The sequence below is a fragment of the Leptodactylus fuscus genome, chromosome 10 (assembly GCF_031893055.1).
Source record: "Leptodactylus fuscus isolate aLepFus1 chromosome 10, aLepFus1.hap2, whole genome shotgun sequence".
NCBI classification, from domain to species: Eukaryota; Metazoa; Chordata; class Amphibia; order Anura; family Leptodactylidae; genus Leptodactylus; species Leptodactylus fuscus.
The window spans coordinates 38,674,223-38,685,715 of NC_134274.1; the positions used below are offsets into that span (position 1 = coordinate 38,674,223).

Genomic DNA, 11,493 nt, shown 5'->3' on the forward strand with positions numbered 1-11,493 from the left:
CCTAGGACTTTCAGGGCCTCCTCTCCCCTTATCCTAGCCACCGGGATAGAAGGTTAGGAGCCGTGGTAGGCGCACTTCAATTAGGAAGTGCATTGGTCTGCCTCATCTCAGATATTACAGCATAGTTATAGCTGCAGGGCCTGCGACCCCTTTTGTCATTAGTTGCACAGTGTTGCTTTCCCAGCTGTGTCACTTTGCACTGCCTGACCCTGACTCCAATCCTTACATAATCCTCCCCTGTGTGGTATTGTGTGAAAGGCACATATCTAATCCTACAGCATGTGGTACTGTATGCAGATGCATGTATCTAATCTTATGGTGTGTAAAACTATGTGAAGACGCACGTATCTAATCCTCTGGCATGTGGAACTGTAAGCAGATGCGCATATCTAATTCTACGGCATGTGGTACTGTATGCAGACGTGCTTATCTAATCCTCTGGTGTGTGGAATTGTGTGCAGATGCGCGTATCCAATCCTCTGGCATGTGGTATTGTGTGCAGACGCATGTATCCAATCCCCCGGCATATGGTACTGTGTGCAGACGCGCGTATCTAATCCTATGGCATGTGGAACTGTGTGCAGATGCGCGTATCTAATCCTACGGCATGTGGAACTGTGTGCAGATGCGCGTATCCAATCCTTTGACATGTGGTACTGTGTGCAGACACATGTATCTAATCCTTCGGCATGTGGAACCGTGTGCAGACGTGCTTATTTAATCCTCTGGTGTGTGGAACTGTGTGCAGACGCATGTATCTAATCCTCTGGCGTGTTATACTGTGTGCTGATCTGTGTATCTAATCCTCTGATGCATGTGTCAGCTAGACAGGGAACTGGTCTCAGCTCTCAACAATTGCCACAGAGACAAAAGTCTTCTATAACACTGCCCAGTGGCCTGTTATAGGTAAGGGCTGTATCAAGGGGAATGTTTGAACACAGAGGAGGAAAATAACAAGGGAAAAGCAGCAAAACAATGTATATGCAGTGACATAGAACATAGAGGACGGGACATACAAACACAACCCAGAGGCACAAAAGACCAAACACTTAAAGCAGTAGCACTCTGGGATGCTGCATTTGCAGTTTGCCACAAGTCATGTAGAGGATACAGCAACCATGTGGAAAAAGGTGTTCTGGTCATGTGAGACCAAAGTTTAACTTTTTGGCCTGAATGCAAAGCGCTATGTGTGATGGAAAAGTAACACTTCTCATCACCCTGAACACACCATCCCTACTGTGAAACATGGCGGTGCCATCATCATGATGTGGGGGTGCTTTTCTTAAGTGGGGCAGGGAGATTCACCATCCAGCAAGACATTGACTTTAAACACACAGCCAGAGCTACAGTGGAATGGTTTAGGTCAAATAATATTCATGTGTTAGAATGGCCCAGTCATAGTCCAGACTTAAATCAAATTGAGCATCTGTGGCAAGACATGAAAATTGCTGCACACAGATGCTCTCCATCCATTCTGGCTGAGCTTGAGCTATTTTGCAAACAAGAATGGGCAAAAATCTCAGTCTCTAGAATTGCAGAAATGGCAGAGACAGACCCCAAAAGACTGGCAGCTGTAATTACAGCAAAAGGTGGCTCTACAGAGTATTGATATAGGGGGGCTGAATACTTTTGCAATTCACACTTTTCACGCTTTGATGAACCTTTTTGTTCCATTTCATAATTATCTGCTACTTTTGTTGGTCTACAACTTAAAAACTCAATGAAATACAAATTTAAGTTTGTAGATATACAGTGACAGAATATGAAAATGTTCAAGAGGTATGAATACTTTTGCAAACCATTGTATGTCTTTTTTCAACTGTACTATGTTACTATGTAAACTCGTAGGATGACCATCACACTCCCAATATGTGTTTCACACAATACCTAAATAATTTTAGTTGAGACAGTTTATCTGTACATATAATGTATCATATTCTAGTATCTGATGAACTCTGTTCCTATACAGATACAGAAGATTTGAAGAATGCTTCCTCGTTTGGCTCTCTGCTTCCTTTTGTTCAGTCTATCGTCTGCTGCACAGGTATGTCGAGTCTCAGGGAGTTCCTGTTCTACCTGTCTACCTGGAGTATGTTAAGTATATATTGTTCCACACGCCATATAATCTGGATGCCGTTAGGAGGACTTATCACAGCTATATTAACATTAAAGGGGTGGTCTAAGCAAAAATGGACAACCAGATTAACTTTTCAATAACCTGAGGGCAGTGAAAAAAAAAAAACATACTCATATTCGTTGCTCCGGTGTCCACCCGCGCTTCCTGGTTCATCCGCTCCGGCGGATCTCTTCCGGAGTTGTGCTGAAGGGCCCGAATGCCACTACATGAGACATCACGGGTCCGATTCCTCAAGCCTGCTGAAGCAACCAACTGGCCTCAACGGTCAAAGGACTGCTGAGACCAATCAGCAGCTTCAGTACAACGCAGAAAACAGATAATACAGAAAATATAAAATTACTGTGTATAATTTAAAATGTTTTTCTAGGATCTGGTACATTGGTATGTATACCTTAAGCGGTCAGTCATGTATAAAATTCTGACAGTTTGTTTAACATGCCTGAGCAAGAAATACAATAAAAAACATGTTTGTATGAGCGCCTCATTTACTGTGTGACGTTCCAGCCCCACCTTATATCAGCAGGGACCTCTCACCCAATAGGTAGAGGTAGGCAGACATCTTGCAGTGTATAAAATGCTCCAAGCATCACCCAAGCATCACCCATGTTTCATCCAACTGCATCATACAGCACATATGTCTGACTGAATAGACAATCAAGCAATTACACCGTTGTCCGAAGTTGTCAGACTAATCTGATTTGCTTTTGTAAAGAGGTGAGTATATACCTGGACAGAGGGGAAGCTGTGGGTATAGAGTTCCTGGACTTTGCAAAGGAATTTGACACTGTCCTTATGCACATTTGATGGGTAAATTCAGGTCCATTGGCTTAGAAAATATAGTTTGGAATTGGGTTGAAAACTGGTTAAAACATCTTATCCAGAAAGTTGAGTTCAATGATAGATCAGACTGATCCTCTGTTATAAGTGGTGTACTCCAGGGTTCAGTGCTGGGTCCTCTGTTATAAGGGGTGTACCCCAGGGTTCAATGCTTGGTCCTCTGTTATTAGTGGTGTACTCCAGGGTTCAGTGCTGGGTCCTCTGTTATTAGTGGTGTACCCCAGGGTTCAGTGCTGGGTCCTCTGTTATTAGTGGTATACCCCAGGGTTCAATGCTTGGTCCTCTGTTATTAGTGGTGTACTCCAGGGTTCAGTGCTGGGTCCTCTGTTATTAGTGGTGTACCCCAGGGTTTAGTGCTGGGTCCTCTGTTATAAGGGGTGTACCCCAGGGTTCAGTGCTGGGTCCTCTGTTATAAGGGGTGTATCTCAGGGTTCAGTGCTGGGTCCTCTGTTATAAGGGGTGTATCCCAGGGTTCAGTGCTGGGTCCTCTGTTATAAGTGGTGTACCCCAGGGTTCAGTGCTGGGTCCTCTGTTATTTCTGGTGTACCCCAGTGTTCAGTGCTGGGTCCTCTGTTATTAGTGGTGTACCCCAGGGTTTAATGCTTGGTCCTTTGTTATTAGTGGTGTACCCCAAAGTTCAGTTCTGGGACCTCTGTTATAAGTGGTGTACCCCGGGGCTCAGTGCTAGGTCCTCTGTTATAAGTGGTGTACCCCAAGGTTCAGTGCTGGGTCCTCTGTTATTACTGGTGTACCCCAGGGTTTAGTGCTGGGTCCTCTGTTACTACGTGGGACCTTAACCTAGATCTGACTTAAATCTGTTGAGTTTAGAGAAGAGGTGTTTAAGGAGAGAGAATGATAACTTACATAAATGGCTCATACAAGAACTATGGGGGAAAACGGTTCCATGTAAAATTCCCTCAAAAGACAAGGGGGCACTCACTCCATCAGGAGAAAAAAAGGTTTAATCTCCATAGTTGATGATGCTGGAACTGTATAGAATACTTATTTCCATCAGTCATTCCCTTTCCCACCCTTTAGTGGAACTGTATACTGTCTTTTTTCAACTGTACTATGTTACTATGTAAACTCGTAGGATGACCATCACACTCCCAATATGAGTTTCACACAATACCTTAATAATTGTAGTTGAGACAGTTTATCTGTACACATGATGTATTATATCCTGGTATCTGATGGACACTATTCCTCTACAGATACAGAAGATTTGGAGAATGCGTCCTCTTTTGGCTCTCTGCTTCCTTCTGTTCAGCGTGTCACCTACTACACAGACATGTCCAGACTTAGATAGTGCCTGCGCTAGACTTACATGTGCTCCAGGAAAGGATGGTCTACCTGGGGTCAATGGTCTTAAAGGCGAGAAAGGAGACAAAGGTGATTATCAATATATCATTTTTTGTTTAGAGTTATTTTTTTTTATAATCCTAGAGAAAGTACCTGGTGTTGCCCAGGTATAAGGTGTAGGTGCAAAGTTTTCCACCGAACTCCAGAAGATCACTTATTAAGGGGTACCCAAGTTTTCTTGAAAAGTTGAAACATGGGCAAGGTGTCTGTTCTATAACTGTCTAAGCTTCATACATGCTTTACTATATGTTTTTCTTCTGCTAATAATCAAATTATGGCTGATACACAGTTTAGATTTGTCTCTAAGGCAGAGGGTGGGTATAATAAGAAACAGCCTGTCTCTTCCCCCACACATAGCTGATAAGGTTCTTCCATTCTGCCAGGAGTAACTGCATAACTGAAAACAAATAGCTGAGAAAAGCCCAAGTGACCATAATATAGGAGATCCAGGAACACTGGACTGTAAATCCAGGACAAATATATGCAGCTAAGCAGATAAAAATATAAGAAAAGGCAAAAAACAAAACAAAACAAAAAAAACAATATTTGAGCAACTTGTAAGTTGTGAGATCTGTAGAATCCTTAGTCTTTTTTACACAACAACAGTTTGAAATAATGTCTGTGCAGGCTGTGAGGAGAATCAACCCCTCCCCTACCATTCACTATATGAAGAGAGGAAAGGATTATCCGCTAAACCCACTGAAATAAGCAAAACAGAATGGAATGTATCTAGGGATGGACATCCTTAATAACAAAAGAGTGAGGACTAAGCAGTAAATGAGCTAGAAGGGAGACACATAGTGGCTGGAACTTTAGAGAAATTTTCAAGTAGAAAGCAGACAAATTTTAATGAAAGTGTATTGTATTTCAGTCCAGAATCACATGCTCTATGAAAGGAGACTAAGTTGCTATAAGAGTTAGCAACCATTTAAGAGTGAAGAACCTGTGACCTTCTATTGGCTATCCTCTGAGAATGACTGATAACATAGAACAATAGTGAGTAGGTGCTGTAGAAACCAGTGGTGCTATATATGCTTTTATTATTATCTTGGAACTGTAGATCCTAGAGAGCTGATACCCAGTCTAAAACCTTCGGAAGTACCTGATTTATCTATTTGCCAAATTTGGTGTAGATTGGTCCATTGGTTTGGCCGTGCATAAAGAACAGGAAACATACAACAGGAATTCATTATTCAATAGAGATAACATATTTATGAGCTGCTGCCACAACATTACTTTCTGGTAACATGGTGCAAATATAAGCAGTGATATGTTTGTCCTCTTCTAAGCCTATTGATATATTTATTTCAGGAGCACCTGGATCACCAGGCGTTGCCGGGCCACCAGGACCACAAGGAGAACAAGGGCCTGCAGGTCCAAGAGGCGAAAAAGGAGAAAGTGGACTTCCCGGTAAAAACAAAAGTGATAGTAGTGCACAATAATCTTCTAAGGATATAGACAGTTTTGAGCTTCAAAACATTTTGTGTTATCTTAACTGCTTTCTGACACTTACATGACAAAGGTACTTGCCTAAACACAGGCTGAATGGAAAGACAGACATGAGGTCCTATTAGGAACCCCAGGCAGGCTGGTTATATATAGCATAGCTCTTGATGTAGCACCCAGTTATCTTTGGTGCTCCTATTGGAAGTAATAGTTTGGCACTTGCTGTCTGTCCTGCCTCTTTAAAACGTGAACTGATGCCTGCTGGGACCCAATCAGTAAGTTTACTCGTGTCCTCGCTCTGACTCGAATACCCCTTTAAGTAATACTATAGTACATATGATGTATACCAGGTTGATCCAACATGAAGGTTGTCTAACAATATGAATATTTTAAGACAGGATTATAAAATATCTCACATGATACAATTACAGTAATATAACTTGTTTGTCATAGAAAATGTAAACAATTTGATTTAAAGTTATGGCACATTCTCTTACTAAGTATTGTTTCTTTATTTTTTTTTAGCACTTGTATCTTTAAAATCTGACACATTATCTTTATCTGGAAGAGTTGACACAATTGAGTCAAGATTGGATCAAATTGTTAAAGGTATGTTTACTCCAGGACTGGTCTCAATATTATCATGTGGCTAAGTACTGTAAGATGGCAGACATGTGTGTTTCATTTTTATTCTGTGTGTTCATTGTTACATGTTTGTTACAAAGACCATTCAGGGTGCTGTGCCATTATGGGTTTATTCCTGGGGGATATAGCAGGGCTGTGCTCATAAGGTTCCTCACACCCGGAGAATCCAAACAAATGTCAAAATTGTCTTTTGACTTACATGTACTGTAACATCTTGGCACAAGCTTTTCTGCTGCAAAAAAAAAAAAAAAAAAACACCTGCAAAAACTGCATGGCGGACATATTATTGGGAAAAATAAATGAATACACCTAAATACAATAGACGTTTGTGAAAGCTCCATCAGGTTCCAGATAGACAGACATAAGATATAAATGTCACCGCTCACATTCTTGATTGGCACCACTCTGCACACTCTAAACTTTGGGTATCCCTGGAGGGGTCTGTGAGCTCACTCCCTCTCACTTCTCTCCCATGGCTTCATAGGTGTTATTGGTCAGACAGTACGACTCATGCGCTTCCCTATGTCACGCAACAAGTTCTCGGATCTCTATTGTACTTTGCGGAGACTGTTCCAGAATGATGGCCCTATGACCCCCATCTTGGGCAAACCAGACTTTCCTACCACGCTTCACCTTTCTTTTCTGCCCTATTCCGTAGACCAACCTACTCTCAGATTCCACCGAGTTACATCGTCTTCCTCCCTCCTTCCCTGCTCTGAGCAACTTGTCTCAAGCGCTGACCCTGATTCCGTTTCCTGTCACTGGCATTATGCCCAGCTTTCGCATTTTTATGCTTCTCTTAAGATATTGCATAATCTCCATAGGGAGTTGTTACCCTTTGAACGCCTGTGTCTTTCATCTGCTAGCGAAATTGAAATAAGACGATAGAGCCCACTAACAAACCTGGCTACTCTGGAACCACTTATACTACGCTACGGAGTTCCAGTCCGCCTTCCCCTCGGTGTCCTCTTGACCTTTATTCTCCCTCTTCCTACTCTCACTTCTTCTTATTTCTCTTATTTACATGATGTATATTTGCCTTTGTTTTCAGTGTCTGACTTTGCTTCCACAGACCTATAGTTACTCCCCCCTTTCTTATTCCCCCTACTGCCTGCATGATGTTCCTTGTTCTCCCCAACCCTCCACTCCACTCTCCTGTTCCCCTTAAAGTACCACCTCTGTATGTACCTTGTTTGATTTTATTACATATAATTTACTATAATGTATCTTTGAAGATACTACAGTAACAATATAACATATATTTATATAATAATGTAATAAAACCACCATACATTTATCAGATACAATGACATTTATATTCTCTTTATTTCAGCTTTAACATTTTTAAAGGGTGTAACGGCAGCTGGTAACAAGATCTATGTTACAAAAGGTGACCAGGCGAACTACAAAGACGGAAAAGCTGTTTGTGCCAATACAAGAGGACAATTGCCTTCACCGCAGAATGCTCAGGAGAACGCAGCAGTGCAAAAAATTGCCGCACAGTATGGCGTTTTCCCATATCTGGGTATAAATGACATAGACGTAGAGGGGAACTTCAGATATCCAGATGGCAAAGCAATAAGTTACTTAAACTGGGCTGGTAACGAACCAAACAATGACAAAGGAGTGGAAGATTGTGTAGAAATGTATTTTGATGGCAATTGGAATGATAAGAATTGTGATGAAAAACGTCTGCTCATCTGTGAATATTAGTCATTCAGAAATCTTCTTTTGATTATCTTATAAACCTTCTTCCTTAACCTCTCGAAAAAATAAAATTTATGTCCATTTAAGGATCTATATGTAATGTTAATCAAATAATAATAATCAAGAAAAACAAATAAACATTCATTTTTGCAGTTACTTATTTGTGTATTTTAATATTTTGCTATTATTTTTTATTTTTATGAACATATATTTTTAGTAAAATCCTCAGAGATGGAACATAAGAAAGAAACAATGTATAATCTGAATATTTTCAAAATAATTGAGACATAGAGGTACATGATCACAAAATAAATAAAGTGGGCATGAGAGTATGCAAGATACAAGGTAAAAGATAAGATATACCTGGAAGGGAGGTGACCTTTCAGACATAACAGGCTTGGACTGGCCCACCCGGGGTGTCTTTGGGGAAGGGGCAAAGGATCCAGGGCCACTTTAATTCCAGAACAAACAGATGAAATGCACAACATGTTTCAGGGTGTTTGGTATCCCTTTTTCAAGTGTATCAAGCAGTTTGTTACAATGCATTATTGCAGCTGATGCTTTGTATACACAGTTGTTCAGCTTTCTTGGAGAGAAGCTATATCAACATACTAGTTTACTGGTGACCTCTTGGCCTTGGTCCGTCTCCTGTATGTCCCGTAGCAAGTACAGTCATGTCTAAAGTGCACCTATGGAGTTCTGATTAGAACAATGGAAGTAGCCGGCCCAGTTGTCTGGGGAGTTTTATCTACCACTCAGCCAGACATGTCCTGCGGCCTTGTCTATTATATTAGTCCCTACTGCACTGCCACCCATGCCGCCATAGCTACCTCACTGCCATCACTTAGACATATCTTGCGGCCTGGTCCACCATCACGTTCCTTTATATCACACTGTTGGTTCCACTGTGTTGGTATAATAAAAAAAAAAAAAAAAAAAAAAAAAAAAAACCTTTTTGATTTCACATCTGCTTTGATAATGAAATCATTTTCTTTTTAAATTTTTCAACCTAGCTAACAGCCACAAATCTCTCAAATGACAATAAGCCTGAAGCCCTTACAAACCATCAAAACTTGTTCATTTTTTTTTCTTTTTTAACAAAACTATTATTTTTTGCCAAGTGTGTCATTAACTGTCATGTGTGTCTTTAAAAAAAACTCAAGCAAGCAGCTTTTCCCCCCGAAAAAGGGTGATTTTTGGAGCATTTATGAACTAGAGGAGTAGAATTTACCTTCTGTGATCCATATTTGCATTTGAAGTGACCAGCTTTCTACTTGATGAATATGGCAGACTTTTCCAAACTTTAATGGTCACCGACAGTGGTGTAACTACCGGGGTAGCAGCGGTAGCGGCTGCCACAGGGCCCGGGACATTAGCTACCGCTGTGGTTGTTTATTTTTTCTTAATAGGCCGTTACCGGCTGGAGTAACGGGGCCAATTTACTTACCGATCCTGACAGGGCTGAGATCGGCAAGTGACACCGTAGGCCCCACAAAGACTATTATTATGCTTGGGGTTCTTTGCAGACCCCCGAGTATAATAATCGGAGGCCCGGAAGAGGTAAGAAACATCAAAAACACTGTTACTTACCTCTCCACAATCCGGGCAGGCTTCAGGCTTAAGATGGACGACAGGAGATAGGTGAGTAACAGTGTTTTTTATGTTTTTATTCCCCCTGGGTCTTCGGTTATTATACTCTGGGGTCTGAAAAGACCCCAGAGTATAATAATTGTTTATGGGTGTCCACAGTAGAGCATAATACTGAGTGCAGGGGTCACAATGGGACATAATACTGTGTGCAGGGGCCACTATGGGGCATAATACTGAGTGCAGGGGCCACTATGGGGTACAATACTGTGTGCAGGGGCCACTATGGGGCATAATAGAGCGCGCAGGAATGCAGGGGAGGGGGTCGGTCAAGGTATTTGGTGTCGGTAGGGGGGGGCCATGTCAAAAGTTCGCAACGGCGTACCGCCATTCCTAGTTACACCACTGGTCACCAACCTTTCAGTTAACTTAGTCTTATTTAATAGAGTATGTGATTGTGGACAACAGACTCATGGACAAAAAAATAGCTTTCCTAGTTATACTCAGATTGATCCTTTTCTTTGTCAGGGATCATTTTAGCTGCCTTCACTATTTTGCCAAGTAACACAAACATGGCTTATTAACTCATGAGTAGAGGTAGGCAAACTGATTTATTAGGAATCGGGTTTGACCTGAATATTTCAAATTTTTCGTTTTTTAACTAAATCAAACAAATGCTGATCCGTCTCGGATGAGAAAAAATAGCCGTGTGTTGAGCAGGAAATCCAGAAGAGACACTTGTGTATGAGTCAGTGTGATGTTCTAGCACCACCTGACATTGGCTGACAATTATAATAATTTCATAATCCAAGATAAACACAGGCACAGAAACATTCATAAATTACTATTACAATGAGTCTCTTACATGCAAACATGTCACAAAAATAAATGGATCACTGTATAAAGTATTATTACATTGCTATTACAAACACCCAGACAAATTTATATACATGGAAGTCTCAAAGGTCAAATGGCACATGGCAGTTAGAATAGGTATAGAAGGCAGACAAATTAATCTTTATACCGTATTAGCCATTAAATGTAAAGATTGAGAGTCCTCACTAGTTGATACCTTTATTATGGCTAACAAAAATATGACATATTGCGAGCTTTCGGGACTACTCAGTTCCTTCATCAGGCTGGTATAACACAATACCTGAAGGCATGCACATTTATACAGGAATACAGTGTTTGATGTACAATTGATGTAAAGCAGTACAAGCAAATAGACTCATAAGTCCAAACAAAATGTCAGTTCACAGGAAGGCTCTCTGAGTTTTATGATTCCCTTGATCAGTGACGTGGTGTTTGTTGTAAAATGACATAAAACCGGGTGACTGGTTTAACCCCCCTTGGAGTGTGTCAAAGGGCTTGTATTCCCATATTTTTCTGCCTTGTTTGCTTATGAAATTTCCTCTTAAAACCAGGATCTTCATGTCATTGCTGATATTATGATTCTGATTGCAGAAGTGTTTTGGCACAGAAAGGTCCATTCTCTGCTCTGAAATTGTGTGACGGTGCGAGTTCATCCTTTCCTTTCCACTGTTATCAGTAGACTGAGGCCTGGTTCACATCTGAGTCAGTAATGCATTTGGGGGAGTCCACATGGTGACCCCCCTGAACAGACTACCAAATGCATTGGCAAGCAGTGTGCACAAGTCATGCGGACAGGAAAGTAGATCGTGAACTAATTTTCTATCTGCATGTTCCGTGTAGAGACCGTGCGAAAAGCACATGGACCCCATTATAGTCTATGAGGTTTGTGTGCTTTT

General features: G+C 41.2%; 1 protein-coding gene across 1 annotated transcript; it reads left to right on the forward strand.

Moving 5' to 3' along the window:
* The first annotated feature begins 1,118 nt into the window (after window positions 1-1,118).
* Window positions 1,119-8,140, forward strand: LOC142183158 (pulmonary surfactant-associated protein D-like). Its single transcript, XM_075258101.1, has 7 exons — window positions 1,119-1,143; window positions 1,943-2,044; window positions 2,505-2,518; window positions 4,189-4,366; window positions 5,648-5,746; window positions 6,308-6,391; window positions 7,761-8,140. Exons 1-7 carry the CDS (start codon window positions 1,119-1,121, stop codon window positions 8,138-8,140), a joined length of 882 nt encoding a protein of 293 aa, XP_075114202.1.
* Window positions 8,141-11,493: the final 3,353 nt, after the last annotated feature.

What these genes read in the sequence shown, in the direction of transcription:
- LOC142183158 (XM_075258101.1), top strand. Translation starts at nt 1,119, where the DNA reads ATGTGGAAAAAGGTGTTCTGGTCAT. An exon ending in GAAAAAGGTGTTCTGGTCAT is followed by an intron (nt 1,144 to 1,942) that starts GTGAGACCAAAG and finishes ATCATATTCTAG; the next exon opens with TATCTGATGAACTCTGTTCC. An exon ending in AGGCGAGAAAGGAGACAAAG is followed by an intron (nt 4,367 to 5,647) that starts GTGATTATCAAT and finishes TATTTATTTCAG; the next exon opens with GAGCACCTGGATCACCAGGC.